Source organism: Lathyrus oleraceus, chromosome 2 (genome assembly GCF_024323335.1).
Source record: "Lathyrus oleraceus cultivar Zhongwan6 chromosome 2, CAAS_Psat_ZW6_1.0, whole genome shotgun sequence".
Classification (NCBI taxonomy): Eukaryota; Viridiplantae; Streptophyta; class Magnoliopsida; order Fabales; family Fabaceae; genus Lathyrus; species Lathyrus oleraceus.
In genome coordinates, this window is record NC_066580.1 from 491195569 (window position 1) to 491210322 (window position 14754).

The 14754-nt window shown below is 38.6% G+C and overlaps 1 protein-coding gene across 3 annotated transcripts; it reads right to left on the reverse strand.

Moving 5' to 3' along the window:
- Positions 1-14: 14 nt before the first annotated feature.
- LOC127120922 (probable RNA helicase SDE3) lies at positions 15-6127 on the reverse strand. 3 transcript variants are annotated; one of them, XM_051051532.1, is made up of 6 exons: positions 5807-6064; positions 4918-5304; positions 3970-4776; positions 3696-3869; positions 1062-2510; positions 15-717 (listed from the first exon to the last, which is right to left on the reverse strand). In XM_051051532.1, the coding sequence occupies exons 3-6, from the start codon at positions 4738-4740 to the stop codon at positions 286-288; spliced, it is 2826 nt and encodes a 941-aa protein (XP_050907489.1). In that variant the 5' UTR covers positions 4741-4776; positions 4918-5304; positions 5807-6064; the 3' UTR covers positions 15-285. The 3 variants fall into 3 exon arrangements, with proteins under 3 accessions (XP_050907489.1, XP_050907487.1, XP_050907488.1); XM_051051530.1 differs by having other exon boundaries at positions 4918-5374; XM_051051531.1 differs by lacking the exon at positions 4918-5304 and having other exon boundaries at positions 5807-6127.
- Between the last annotated feature and the right edge of the window lie 8627 nt (positions 6128-14754).

Genomic DNA, 14754 nt, shown 5'->3' on the forward strand with positions numbered 1-14754 from the left:
CAGAAAACTTGTAGTTGCCAAACAAATAACCAAGTCAGGAGTTTAACATCATCTAAATAATCAATTCTTCCAGATTCAATGTCAGTACCAGATCATTGTGAAAAATATAAAATAATTATAACTTTCCTTATTCTCTAATCGCCGTCATAATAAAGTTCGCGGCAGTCTTTTTTCCCACATCATTCTAATTGCAAAACTCAAATGATGTTAAAAATCGACATAAACTAATTGCCCAAAAAAGATAGTATAAATGTGAATCTCAGAGTCCAAGTACTTGGTGCTGGACTACTTCCAGCCATCAGACCATTCAGCCTCATCCGTGACAGGCTTAGGGAGCTCTGGGAAGGAATCTTGACCAGATTCTACATTGTTGGGTGTGTTCCAGCCATTAGAGCATCCACCATGACCAGATTCTACATTGTTAGGGGGCAATTTGTTCCAGCCATCAGACCATTCAGCTTGACCGGATTCTACATTGTTAGAATTCCACCCATCAGACCATTCAGCTTCATTGGTGACAGGTTTAGGGAGCTCTGACTGGAAGGAATCTTGACCAAATTCTACATTGTTTGAGGGCCATGTGTTATCTTCATTTAAACCAAAGCCAGAGTTCTCTCCAACATCCTCGTCAAAATGTTCTATCCTTTCTGGAAGAGCACAACCCAGATAGGATGAATTGTCCACACAGTGCCACAGCATTTGGCTCCAATGATGGTCCTGCCAAAAATGACAAGTGAAGAATGATTTCATAAACAACATGGTCTAGTCTAGTAAACAATCATAATTGGAACCTGTCTTTGTTTAGTAACAAACTTCTTTACATCTTTTCTAACCTTAATTATAAAACTAAACAAACTAACTAACTAGTTAATGTAGAAAGCGGTATAGCACATTGGTAAGCATCCGAAATGGAAATGAATAATGGAAATTAAACAAGTATTGCTTTAGAGGTACCTTTGACTTACGGGCAATGCAATCAATGAAAGGGTATATAAAAATGATTTATTCACACTAAAAAGTTGATAAAATTGAGTCATGGTTTGTTAAACAAAAGGCAGTACCTTGCATATAATATGGGGGTTTCCAATTATAACCAGCAATGAAATAGCACGAGTTATAGCCACATTAAACCTTCTATGGTTGCTCAAAAACCCAAGACAGTGGACTCTGTCAAACTCATTGTGTTTGATGGTTGATCGAACAGTTGATACAATGATAACATCTTTTTCTTGTCCTTGAAACTGCTCAACACTGCCAACTTTGACATCAGGCATTTCTAGATTTTCAAGCGTCTGTCTTATTTTCGATACTTGTTGCCTATATGGTGTTATAATGCCTATGTCTTCTTCAGTTATTTTACCACCAGCAATCAGCCTCTTAACAGTTTCTACAACCTTGCTTACTTCGATTCGGTTGAACCATGAAGGGTTATTCCCTTCTCTTTCATCGCATCCTTGGATACCAAAGAAAAGAACAGGGAAATCCTTATTAGGGAGAAAATCCGCAGTCATCGTGAAAGTTGTGGGATCTCTACATGCCATCAATTCCCCAAAATAGAACAGCTTTGAAGGGAGGTACAGAATCTCTGGGTGACATCGGTAGTTTTTCACCAGTTTTGTAATATAATTGGCATCTCCATTGCCATATAACTCACATTTAAACAATCGTTCCATGTAAGAAACCCCCAATTGATACTCATCTGCTTTCTTGGAAAATATTACCGGGCCTAACTGCAATGGGTCTCCAGCCAGAACAACAACAGTGTCTCTTCTGCAGAGATGGGCTATAGGGATCATGGTTTCAGGTTCTGAAGCTTGGCCAGCCTCGTCCAAGAAAATGTGAGAGAAGTGACCGCGGGAAACATCTTCTGCAAAAAGAAGAGATGCACTCATATATGTGGATACCACAATCCTATAATGTTTGAGGGCACTGACTGGGGGACACTTAAATATCATCTCGTCAAAGAATGAGAAACGAAGAAATTCAGACTTTACATCCTCATATGGCCTGGTAGTGGCATTGAGCCTAAATACTTCACTATCTCGAAATTCAATATCCTTTTCAGCAAGGAGTTTCTCCAGTATGTGGTCTGCTGCACTGTTTGAGGGGGCACAGACAAGAATACGAGTATTCTTATAATGTTGGTAGAGCTGGAGGATTGCTTCAACTATTGTCCTAGTCTTTCCTGTACCTGGAGGCCCGTGAATCACATAAGGCGGTGCACTTCTGCAACCCAGAATCATTTTGATAGAACGCATTTGCTCCTCATTTAAAGAACCAGAAATGGGAACCAGAGCAGTGGTTTTAATGCACCTTCTTCTGGATGTAGATGGAAAAAGAAACTCAGTTCCCAAGTTTTCTGCTGCCTCAACTGCTTGATATAACCTTCTCATATTGATCCTATTATACGTGAAGTGGACATTATAGAGATCTTCATCTCTATGGTAATAGTGAAATTCATGATCAAATTTCAAATAGACCTCGTCAGCTTCAACCCGGTGAATAAATCCCTGTATAAATTAAAATATCATTTTAGTTTTTGCATAAAGGGAATGATCCTGACTGTAAATACATTTTTATACTAATTGAAAGTAAATTTGTGAAAAATAAAAGATACCCGAAATCAATTAATAGCAGCATGCACTTCATACATACAGACACTGGTGGATTTATCTACTCTAAAGATTACACATACATACATGCAATTAGTGCTTTCTTAAAAAATACTCTAAATTTTTGGGTTGGGCTTAACTCAACTCAACCATACAAAACCGACTTGTAAGGTGAGAAATGCCTCCCACATATAAACTCATTACCAGACCTTATCTCATCCAATGTGAGACTCTTAACAATACTAATAATAAAAATACTGTTTCGTAGATTCTACAATTGTGTATTTACCATTTATATGCATATAAAGAATACCTAACAATGACATTGTGAAGTATATCCAAATGAATTGAGACAGCTTAGAAGATTGAAAAATGTTAGTGCCAAAGCAAATTAACTCAAACCAAAGGCGAGACCTACATAATATGAACACGGAGGAGTTAAAAACAAATGATCTTTGGTTAGCCTAGTGCATGGTCAACCGGCATATCAAAAGTGGATAATTGCTGGTGATATATCCTCTGTAAAAGAGACTCCTAGGAGGTTCTCAAAGAGAAGAAAAGAGACAGACATGTCAAATTTATTATATGAAGCAACCACTTTTTTATTTTTATTTTTCAATTATGTATTAATCACTAGCTTTAATTTTATTCAAGGTTTGAAACCTACATCCACTAAAATGGAAAGTCCACATAAGAGCTCAGTCCGTCATAGCTGCCTCAGGACCATCAATGCAGAGGTAGAATCCATAAGCTATAAATAAATAACCTCAGGGAATGCTATCAAATCAATGCATGTCTAATGTAATTTTCTTAAATACATTAACACCAATGAAAGGGCATTGTATGGTCAATGATCAAGATCCATGATAAGGACATCCACTCTTCTTAATACCTACAGAATACAGATCAGACTCCATTTATAACACTTCAAAAAATACAGAAACGTGTACATGATTACAGAATGCATCTGATAACTAGGTTTGAGGACCGAGTTCCAGTTCAACAAAGCTGAAGAATTGATTTATCCAAATGAGAAATGCCAAGTAATAATGTGGTGGTATGCAGACAAAATAAGAACCAAACCTGATAAACAGGTGCAGTGTTCTGGTCTTGTTCATAAGCCAGCTTGGCAAAGATATAATCCCCATGCACCAGTGATGGCCTTCTCTCAGCAAGCCCAGGTACCTCCAAGGACAAATAATTATTGCCTCTCGTTCTCATAGTTATACATTCCATATCATAAGTTCTCATATCATCCTGAAAGCAGAAGTCAATAGCAAACAATAACAGAAACATATGTCAGACTTGTTATCTTACTTTAGTTTCTTTCATTTAAAAAATAAATAAAAAAGATTACCTCTAATTGTATCTCTTCCATTATGATTAGTGTTTTGAAATAAGACGCATAATTCCTTCTTGTAAGACCATCTTCAACGACTTGAGGGACCTGATTGTCCTCAAGCAAGAGTCTAATATCCTTGGGGACGTCATATCTTGGAAGCCTATTAACGTACTTTCGATTTGCCTTACCTGCAGGGCGTGAGCCGGGAACAAAAGAGTCAACAACAAATTTTTCTTTCTTCCTTCCTCTTGAATAAGGTCTGTTAGAAGCCAGAGATTTTGAGATCTTGTCTTCAACTAAGAGGAAAACCACCCTTTCAATTTTCTCATCTCCAATGTCAAAATACACTACAGATGAGTACATGCCCATGTCTTTTGTCTTGCAAGAGAGCCATATATTTAAGATCTCGCGAGGCTGAAGCATCCTGTCCTCCACTCTGAAAGATTCTAAAAAGCTCTCTGAATCTGAATTTTCCCGTGGAGGCTCCATGAGAGAAAGAGTAAAAGAGTCTGGAGGATTTGACGCAAAAATATGAACACTCCACAGGTCGATTGGTTCATCAGTAGTATTATTAACAGTTATTAGATCGACAGCAGTATCTCCAAGAAATACTGATTGAGGCTTCCCATTCACAAATGCAAACGGGACAGATACGACTACCGGAGCCCCGTCATCAGGAACGTAACTGCAAACAGATCTCTCTTCCTCAAAATCTAAAAATCCAATTTCAGCCTTATCCCCTATAACGGAGCATTCCTCGTCTGACCTGTATCCAACAGTACTCATTGCGAAAATGTTGCGTACTCCTTCCAAGTTTCAGTTCTGCAAAATATATCACCGAGAGATAAATAAATATGCATTGGATAAAATTTTCAGCAAAGGCAAAAAAATATATGAGAAAGATCTTGTTCCCCTTTAGAGTAAATTAAAATCATGAAATGAATACAAATTCTCTTCTTTTACCAACTAACTAACAAAAGCTCGAGAGGATCTTGTTCAAAGAGAGACTCTGCATATGTTGTAAATCCCAAATAGTGACGCAAAGCGGCCAATTTCGAAACTGAGATAATGGTATAACATGTAGGGTTATGACAAGTAACAAAGAAGGAAAAAGTTGTCACTGATCAAGAAACCGAAAGAGCGAAACAAGTTCTTCATTAATGATACTTAGGCCCATCATTCGACTTTTTAAAAAGCCCAATATGTTAAATCCTAAAAAAGTCCATATGTGCCAAACCCTAAAACTGATGCCCTCTATGTACAACATCTCATCTCCTATTGCAGCAACCTACTTGCCATCTTGCGTGCACGTCATGACACCGGCCACCACAGCCGCAACATGAAAACATACTGCACAGCATTTAGCATTGCACCAGAGCAAACATCAATTCCACTCCATAATGATGCGCCCTAACCGACCCTAATAACAACATACATGATAATACATGAAGACATACACAAACCCAAAGTACATTGGTGTAAAAATGGTACCAATAACTTAAATCTACACTAAAATCCATGCATTTGTATAACAAACAAAATCATCAAATTATAGTTTGATAGAAGAACCTAAATAATAGAATCACATACACAAGAATATAGTAGTATAATCTTGTTAAAACATAATGTCATAACTTGCAATGCTATATTTAGTTCTTCGATATTTCATTCTAATTTATTCATTTAAAATCACTCTGATCAATAAATACCCTAATAAGAGGAAATAAAATCATGCATATTGAAGAAAAAATTGAAGCAAGAATAGTAAGCATAGATTGCGATGAACATGTGAAAGTGAAAAGAATTAAAAAAAGCATTACGATAAAAGAGAGGGTTTTGGAGTTTTGCTTACAGTTTATTGCAGTGTATGAAAACCCCAAGTGACGAAATGAAGAGACAACTCTTTTCTCTCACTTCGTTCGAATCATCATCATAATTATAAATAAATAAATAAATAAACTACTTTTCTTCTACTTCTTTTTACTCCGAAATGTACCAACAAAATTCAGGATTAGAACTTTGCTATAACTAAATTTAGTACTAGGACGTCAATCCCCTTTCAACATTTAAGGTTTTCTCAATAGCGTAAAAAATCACAAATATCCCTAGCGTTCGAAGACCAATGCACCTTTATTTTAGGGCAAATTGGTGAGCACCCTATTTTACATATTTGATAATTTTTTAGATGCATATCTGTATTAAACTTTAATATTCAGGAAATATATCTTCGGTCGATCTTTCAATTGTTGCATTCACTTCAATTCAATCATTTGATGAGAAACGGTAAAATATACTCCACATAATTTTTAAATCTTCATATGTCTTCTGTTCAAGCATGGTGAAACGTATCTTCCCTTTGTTGTCAATTGAGAGTGAACAATACTCGAGTTTGACAACTCTCTGATTTTCTATATATCGCGTGAGAGTATATTCAGTTTGAATTTCAGATCGACGGGTAGTATGTCCTCAGAGACCCCTAAATTGAAGTGGAGGATTGCGCCATTGAAATCCACAAATACATGATGGGAATATGTATTCATTCTGGTTTTTTTAAAGGACGTAGAATAAGAAACCTCTATTTATACAAGTTGCAGAACATTGTGGACCTTAGAAACCTTATCCTTTCATTAGGACATATTTTGGATATGCATATCCAGACATGTCCTTTTTTTTTACAAAATAAGAGTGTGTTTGGAGATGTACATCTATAAAAGCCCCTGTTTGTGTTTTTACAATTAAAATTGGATGTGTCCAAAGATGCATATCCGGATCCACCCATAATAGAACCAATATTGATATAGAACCAGTCAAACACACCTAAAAAGAAAATTTGGGATATTGTCCAAATTTTACCTCTGAATTCTATAACATTAAAGTAGAATAGACATTATGTACGTTACAAATTGTACCAAGATTACATCATTACATACAAAAAAGCGAGTTACATTGTTAGATTACAACTAAAATATATCAAAACATGTGTCACTACCTAAATATATTGGTTGTTCCATCTTTGACCTTTCCTTATTTGATTATATTTCAATGTCGCTCAACTTGATGAACTCTTCCATCCTTTCTAGAAAGTGATCCGATCAAGTTTCAGAATCTTAGGTGAAATGTGTCGTCCACTTTGATGGTATCTTTGACCAGGTTTACCTTTATCCCTCTTTCTGTCAGATTATTCCCTAAAAACTTCTTATATCTTACTCTAAAGATGCATTTCCTTGAGTTCAATTGCATCATGTATTTTGTTACCTCCCTGAATATGGATTCTAGGTGGGTTGTTTGCTTTTCTTGCTCTTTAGATTTGATGACCATATCATTCATGCAAACCTCCAACATTCTTCTATTTGATTTTTGAATACCATGTTCATCATTTATTGGTATGTTATCCCAACATTCTGGAGGTTGAGGGCATGACCTTGTAGCAAAAGTTCCCTTTATCAGTCATTAAGGTTGTCTTGCTTCGACCAAGAAGGTTCATTGGTATCTAAGTATATCTTGAGTAGGCATCCATAAAGGGTTAGAGTTTAAATCATTATGATTTTTCTACGATTTTATCAATGTTGGGAAGCGAGTAAGAGTCTTTCAGACATACCATATTTAGATCAGAATAGTCAAAGCATAAATGACACTTCTTGTTGGCTTTCTTTACTAATACTAAGTTGGGGAGCTAGGTTATGTGTCTTGCTTCTATTATGACTCCAAATTTAAGATATTTGTCTATGACCTTCTTCTTGGCTTCCTTTCCCATGATTATTTCCGTCTATGATATGCCACATAAATGGCGTATTCTCCATGGGCCAAGGCATGGAATGCTACCTTCAGGCTATGACCGAGAATCTCCTTTGCTGACCATGAAAATAATTTAGAGTTCCTTTGAAAATATTCATTTAATGCCTCGCGCATAGGTATGGGTAGACCAGCATATATCTTGATGGTTTCCAATGGATTCCCCCTTACATAAATGGGGGTAAAATCTCTTATTGATTCAGGTCTCTCTGCCTTCTTTTGGGCTTTTGGTAGCGTAACCTTGTCATCTTCCTGAGCTTCATGTGGAAATGTTTCTTATATACAAGAATCTAATTTTATGGCTTTTTCTTCCTTTTCACCCAGGTCTTGCGGCTCTTTGATGTTTATTTGCTTTGTAGGAAGAGCTAGGAAGCAAGCTCGTGTTGATGCCAAGTCGGCTTACAACAACACAATTTGATTTTCCAAAGTGTGGAATTTGATTTTTAAATGTATAGTTCTGGAAATTGCCCATAAATTTTCCAACTAAGGTTGCTCGAGGATATAATTGTAGATGAAGTCACACCTTACGGTCAAGAGTTTTATCGAGATTGTTCTAATCTTATAATTGGTCCCAAATGTCGTCGAAAGTTTCGTGTATCCCAAGGGTATTGTGATTTTCTCGTTGAAGCCCGAAAAATTTCCATTATAATATGTTTAAAGGATGAAACATACACTTAGCTTATGATATGCTTCAGTGTACATAATATTGCACGAGCTTCCCTGGTCCGCCACTATGTGTCGAATGTCACAAACAACCATCATCACCCAGAAAATAATGGGTATCTGATGATTTAAGACATTGTTGACTAACTCTTTGTCTTAGAAAGAAAGTTGGGGTATTTCACTAGTGTGAGAGTTTTTTATAAGTAAGCTTCCTTGTGAGAGGAGGAAATATCTCTTTCAGGGTGTGTGTGAAAATCATCGATAAGGAGACTTAGAAGGTGATTATTTGTTTATTTCAATGGTAGACCTTCCAAGTCGATGTGAGATCATATGTTATTTTTTAATGGTCAAAAAGTACATGTGTGTGTGTGTGTTCCCCCTACAAGGGCGTGGAGACTTAGAGGCCTTAATAGGTGTATATCACGTTTTGATGGTGAGGGTTTTCTCATGCCAGCGAGAAGCCTTGTGTCGTAGCTTTTGAGATTGTTGAGGGGACTAACTCGCGTGAGGTGAGAGACCCTGTTAATGTTCGGCACTGCTTGATTGCAAGCGGGCGGTTCGAATAATTGTGTGTTATGGTTATAAGGAGCATGGTGCTCTTTTAGGCAGTAGAATGTGGATATGACTTAAAGTTTGTCCCTTTTCCCTTTGAGGGGTGATATATTTATAGGAGTCTATAGGAACTAGGGGTTTTCATCGTTTTTCGTGGTCTTAATCGCTCCCTTCTTATTAGGGGGTTATTTGACCATCTATATTTGGGGAGATTAGCGAAGACTCATACTTCCTTAGTAGGCAGAATGATTGTTTGGGGCGAGGGCGCCTTAGTCTAGAATTTTACAAATATAACACTACATAGTCCCTTAAGCACAAAGACTTTTCTTTAAGGGTGAAGTGTTTAAAAACTACTCCCATCTTTTAGAAGTACATCCCTCGCCCTATTGTAGGTTCCCTTGAGTGGGAATGGTTGCATCCTGCAGAGGCGTTCTTCCCTCAGAGGTTAGTCCCTTAGTCGTAGGGTGAATCCTTCGACTGAAGGTGTTGGGGTTAGCGGGCGAGTCCCTTATCTAAGGGCGCGAGAACTAGTAGGCGAGTCCCTCAACAAAAGAGAACTTTTGTGGTATATGCGCTAAAAATCATGGAGAAACATGTTTGTTTTGAGGTGATGTTACAAGACGTCTAAATGTCAGTCACTTTGGCTAGATTGAGTGTTTAAGGGGAAGATGCACGGGCAACATCTAATGCACCTCATGATGGAGTTTATCGAGAAAACAAATTTGTTTCTCATCTTCACACGTTGCTTCCAGACATGGACACTTTCCTGCTTCTGGTGGTCATCTATGGGTGATCGTGTGAACCCGTTTCTCTGGACTTCTTATATATTTTTTAGAAGCATCATTCAACTCCCTCTTTTTACATAGAAGCATTTCTAGGTTAGATTTTGTTCCCTTGAGCTTCCATTTTTATCGGTTATGGCGAGGAAAACTAAGCGTATCCATGTTCAAGATATTATTTCCTTGTATTCCACTAAGGACATGATTAACAAGTTCCATCATGGCATAGACTTTTCTAGTATAGGATGCGAGAGAGACATGCTCATGGAACATTGCTCGAGGGATGAGAGGGAAAACATGGATATCTCTAGTGATTCATTTGCTCTTTACTTCTACCTTCATTTCCCTTTTATCTATGAGTTGGGGGATTTGGTCCCTTTCTCTTCTTTTGAAATAAAAACCTTAACTACCACAAATGTGACCCCTCCCTAGTTACTCCAATTGTTTGGGGTATACTTAAGGCTTTTAAGTTAATTTGCTATAACTTAGGGGTATCCCCCTTCTGTTATGGTGCTTTCGTATTTCTACAGGATGAAGTTTCTTTCCAACAACGGCTAGACAACATTGTGCCCATTTCCCAAGGTACGTTTGTTGAAGCCTTTCGCCAACCTTATGAGGATTGAAAAGACAAACTCATTAGAATAAGTGGGAGAAAAACACTTCTCATATTACCGCTAGAGTTGGAGGAGAGGCTATGTTTGCCCCATCTTGGACATAGGATCCTAAATTCATCGCAAGGGTGGATTCACATGTCCTTTCTCATCTGGATTGTGAACTGATTCAGGTTCTGGAGTGCTTTTACCCCCTGGAATACAACACCCTCATCATCCGAGACCATAAAGACGACGACAATGTTGAGGAGTACTTAGGTACGGGTAAGTACTTTCTTATTCTTGTTTCATTATATGGATGTTTTTGATGATTTTTTATTTGCATGCAAGATTATGGTGGTGTTAATTGAAGAAATACGGGAGCGCCTAGTAAAGATGCAGACAGCTCAGCAGCGAGCAGTGTTATCTTTTGCTCCCAGTCATACTGACGTCCAAGGGGTGGTGCGAGGTGAAACTTCGAGGGCAAGCGATTCTCCCTCTTAAGGTTCCCAGTAGGGAAAATAACTCTTTTGGGTCGCCAAGGAACCAAAAGGGGAGGCTCGAGGCGGTGAGAATAGTGGACACTCCAATTTCCTTTGAGCCTTATCTATCGAACAACAATGCCTTTAATGTCATGGATTTTTGCGGTCGTTTTTTCTCCTTCTCTAAGAACTTCTTGGGTGATTACCAACTCCTTTCTGCTATGTACCTCACTTAATTGTATACTTTGCTAGAGACCCATCTTGGGGATCCACCATATGTAATATCCTCCATGGGCGGCAGGGATCCCATATCTAGGATACAACATATGTAATCACTTCGGCGACAAGGATCCCATCTTAGGGATCCAACATATGTAATATCTTATGCGGAAAGGATCCCATCCTGGGGATCCAACATATGTAATCGCCTCCATGGGCGGAAATGATTGCATCTTGGGGATCCAACGCATGTAATCTCCCTCATGGGCGGAGGAGATCCCATCTTGGGGATCCAGTGTATGTAATCGCCTCCATGGATGGAAAGGATCCCATCTTGGGATCCAACATACGTAATCGTCTCCATGGGCGACAAGGATCCCATCTTGGGGATCCAACATATGTAGTCGCCTCCATAAGAGGCTTCCTTTTGAGCTTGGACTTCCTGCAAAGATATGGAATAACAACCCGATATAGAAACATAAAAGTGAGATGCCTCATTAAAAACCTCGCTCCATGGAAAGTGCGAACGGAAAACAGTGCACCTCGACAAACAACTTGTTCTTGCAATCAACTGAGTTTTAATACTTGCCTTTGAAAAACTGTCAACTTAAACAAATAACAACATAAAAATGACTACATTAATAACTAAAGGAGAAAGAGGGAATTCCCTCCCGACCTCAAACTTCATTGTCCCGCGAGGTTGGATAAGAAGCTTCCTTGCTCTTGCTCGACTCTTAGGGGGGCGTTATCCCAGAGTTGGATTTCTTTATTTTCACGCTTGGAAAGCGCACCATTTTTTAACTTGAGGTTATATGCATAACACTTTCCGACGATCTCCTAATCTCCTTAGACAACCCCTACTCGCCCATTAGGGATTGGATATTTCATGCATAAATACAAAGTAGATAAAGTTGCTCCTAGTCGGTTAAAGGTTGTTGTCATACGGTGAACTGACTTTGTGTGTTTTTGCTTTGGAAAGCAAATGTCGCGGATAGCAAGAGTCGCCACCGACTTTTCTTTTATCCAATAAGGAAAGGTGGAAAAGAACAGGAAAGACCTTAATTAGATTTTGGGTTCGGGAGGTACATTATACAAAGGGAAGGTGTTAGCACCCTTTGTATCCATGGTTATCCATGGGCTCTTAATTGCTTGATCACTTATATTTTTCTTGTCTGAAAAAGTGTTTGTGAATTGCTTAGAAAATGTTTTGAAAAGAGAGTTTAACTTTGTAATAATTCTCGTACGAATCTATACAAAGTATTTATCTCGTTTGATTTTGAAAGCTATTTAGAAAAATGTAACTTGGCAATGATTCTAGTATGAATGTATACCAAATGGTGATTTTCTAGTAGATGTTTTGCAAAGTGTGAGGTGTGAAAAGTATTCTAAGTTGTGATTCAGCATTTAAGAGTTATACCTACCCGAGGTCTTTATGGGCATTTCCTATCCTTATGAGGGTAAAACTGTCCTTACTATTGAGAAGTAAGTAATTTTATCCTTTGGATGTGAAGGGACATCGTAGGGTCATCGATTGGTCATTGAAGGCAACATTTGTAAGGATACCTTAGCATTCGAAGGGACGATCATCATTTTAACCGTAGGCTACAGCGACAGGTCATCGAGGGACAAAATCATATATTCGCAGGCAACATCCGAGGGACTATGATTTATCTTATAGGGACACGATGATTTAATCGAAGGGTCTTTGCTAAGGTATCCCCACATTCGCGGGACATGACCATAATACCATAATACCGTAAGGCAACAAAGAGAGGGCTAAGATCACATATTCAAAGGCAATATTTTATAATCAGTTAGGTAATTAGGATGAATCTCCAAAACATTTGTAATCAATTAGGTAATTAGGATGAATCTCCATAAGGGTATCCCACAAATAAAGTGGAATACCTAGCAAACTACCTTCTTCGGGAGTATGTGAGCCCTCACAACATTCAGCAAACGGGTCAGAATACCAAATGGGGGTGCAATCAAGGGTTGCACCAAACAAAACAGTAATAGTATCAGGTAAACAATGCATGGTTATAATAAAACAGGTCAGATGCGCAAAGATCAAAACAGCAAAAAAGCAACGACTGTCATGTTCGTTGCTGCCTCGCCTAGCGAAGGCTTAGCGAGTACTCGCTACATGTTCGCTTAGCGATGTGTTAGCGAACGGCTGCGGGTTTTGGATTTGATCACAGTACGATTTCAGCAAGCTCCAAACCCTATGGCATCTATCACAGAAATTATATGGTTAAACATTCAAGATATTCAGATATATTTAAATCCACTTGCAAAAACCTCAAATATATTTATGAATTCAATTATGATATCACATGTAAATTAAGAATATAAAGCGGTAATAGTAATGCAAACCTGTTTGCAATTGAATTGCAACCTTGAATTGGCAAGTCACTCTTGGGGTTGGCGCCGGATTGAATTGGGCGGAGGTAACCTTTGTGCAGATGAGTTTCCTTCAGGGTTTCCTTCAGGGTTGCTCTGAATTCTCTGGGTTAATCTCCAGGGTTTGCTGTCTGTGGGTGTTTGCCTTTCTCCTCCATTTTCGTTCTCTCCTCCCTTTTTCCTGACTGAAGTACTGGTATTTATAATGCTTTTCGTGACCTAATGGGCTCAGAATAAAGCCCAAAAATTCTGGTATTCGCAAGCTTCGCTAGGCGAAGGATTTGCTCGCCTAGCGAGCAAGCCAGTTTAGGCCATTTTCTGGATTTGGCCACCTGTATGCTGGGTCTTTGTTCCCTTAAGATCGATGTCTTGAAAAATAAGTCGGAGTGCTTTGAAAAATGCCTTGTAATATTAACGGGCAAATTTTGGGGTATGACAGTTGCCGCCCAATAATCATATTTTATAAAGAGGGGGGCGTCTATGACTATATACTTAACCTTTATTTATTTGGCTTGGTCATGTTCTCCAAACGTGATCCTCAGGGTTAGATACCCATTTGCTTGAACATGTTCTCCTAAAAATCCGACCATTGATCCTTTTAAATGCTTCAAGTCTTCGAGATCAAGACACAATCTCTCAAATGCGTCCCAATACGGTATATTGGTGGAGCTTCCTTGATCCAACAACACCCTTTTAATCTCTCACTCCTCTCACTTGACATCTATGACCATGGGGTCATCGTTGTAAGGATGGATGTCAGATGCGTCCCTCTTCGAGAATATAATCATGACTTCTAGTACTTCCATGATTTTGACCTCAGAGATACATTCTACGTTTAGAATTTGGCGAGTATACCTTTTGCGGGCGGAGCTAGTTTCCCCACCTCTAATGGATCCTCCTATTATGGTAATAAGCGTGTGACATGCCGCTTTGTTACTTTTGCCCTGAGATGCTCTTTTGTCCTTGTTTTACTTGAGGCTTCCGACACCCTCTCATTGGTGCGAGTTATGTCTCTCAATCGGGTTGGAGGGGTCACCCTTCACGTATTTTTTGAGGTGTCCTTCATGTATCAACTTTTTTATTTTCTTCTTGAGCTAGTACCAGTCCCTAGTATGATGTCCCTTGACTAGGGAATTTTCCCTATCTTTTGGGTTCATATCCCATCACATCAGTCTTGGGAGTAGACGATGTTAGGAATTTATGCAGGTATTCAAAGACGTGAAGCTTTCTGCCACTTTCCCCGCTCTCTTGAACATGGACTTTTCATTCACGTGCAAGGTGTAATTGTTTTTCCTCTGAGGGTTTGAACTCTCAGCGTCG

Bases quoted from the DNA above. Each gene is read 5' to 3' on its own strand.
- LOC127120922 (XM_051051531.1), bottom strand. From the start codon at position 4,740: ATGAGTACTGTTGGATACAGGTCAGACGAGGAATGCTCCGTTATAGGG. The intron at 3,870-3,969 runs GTAATCTTTTTT...TTCTGCTTTCAG, and splicing joins TGGAAGAGATACAATTAGAG to GATGATATGAGAACTTATGA. The intron at 718-1,061 runs GTACTGCCTTTT...CATTTTTGGCAG, and splicing joins ACCCCCATATTATATGCAAG to GACCATCATTGGAGCCAAAT.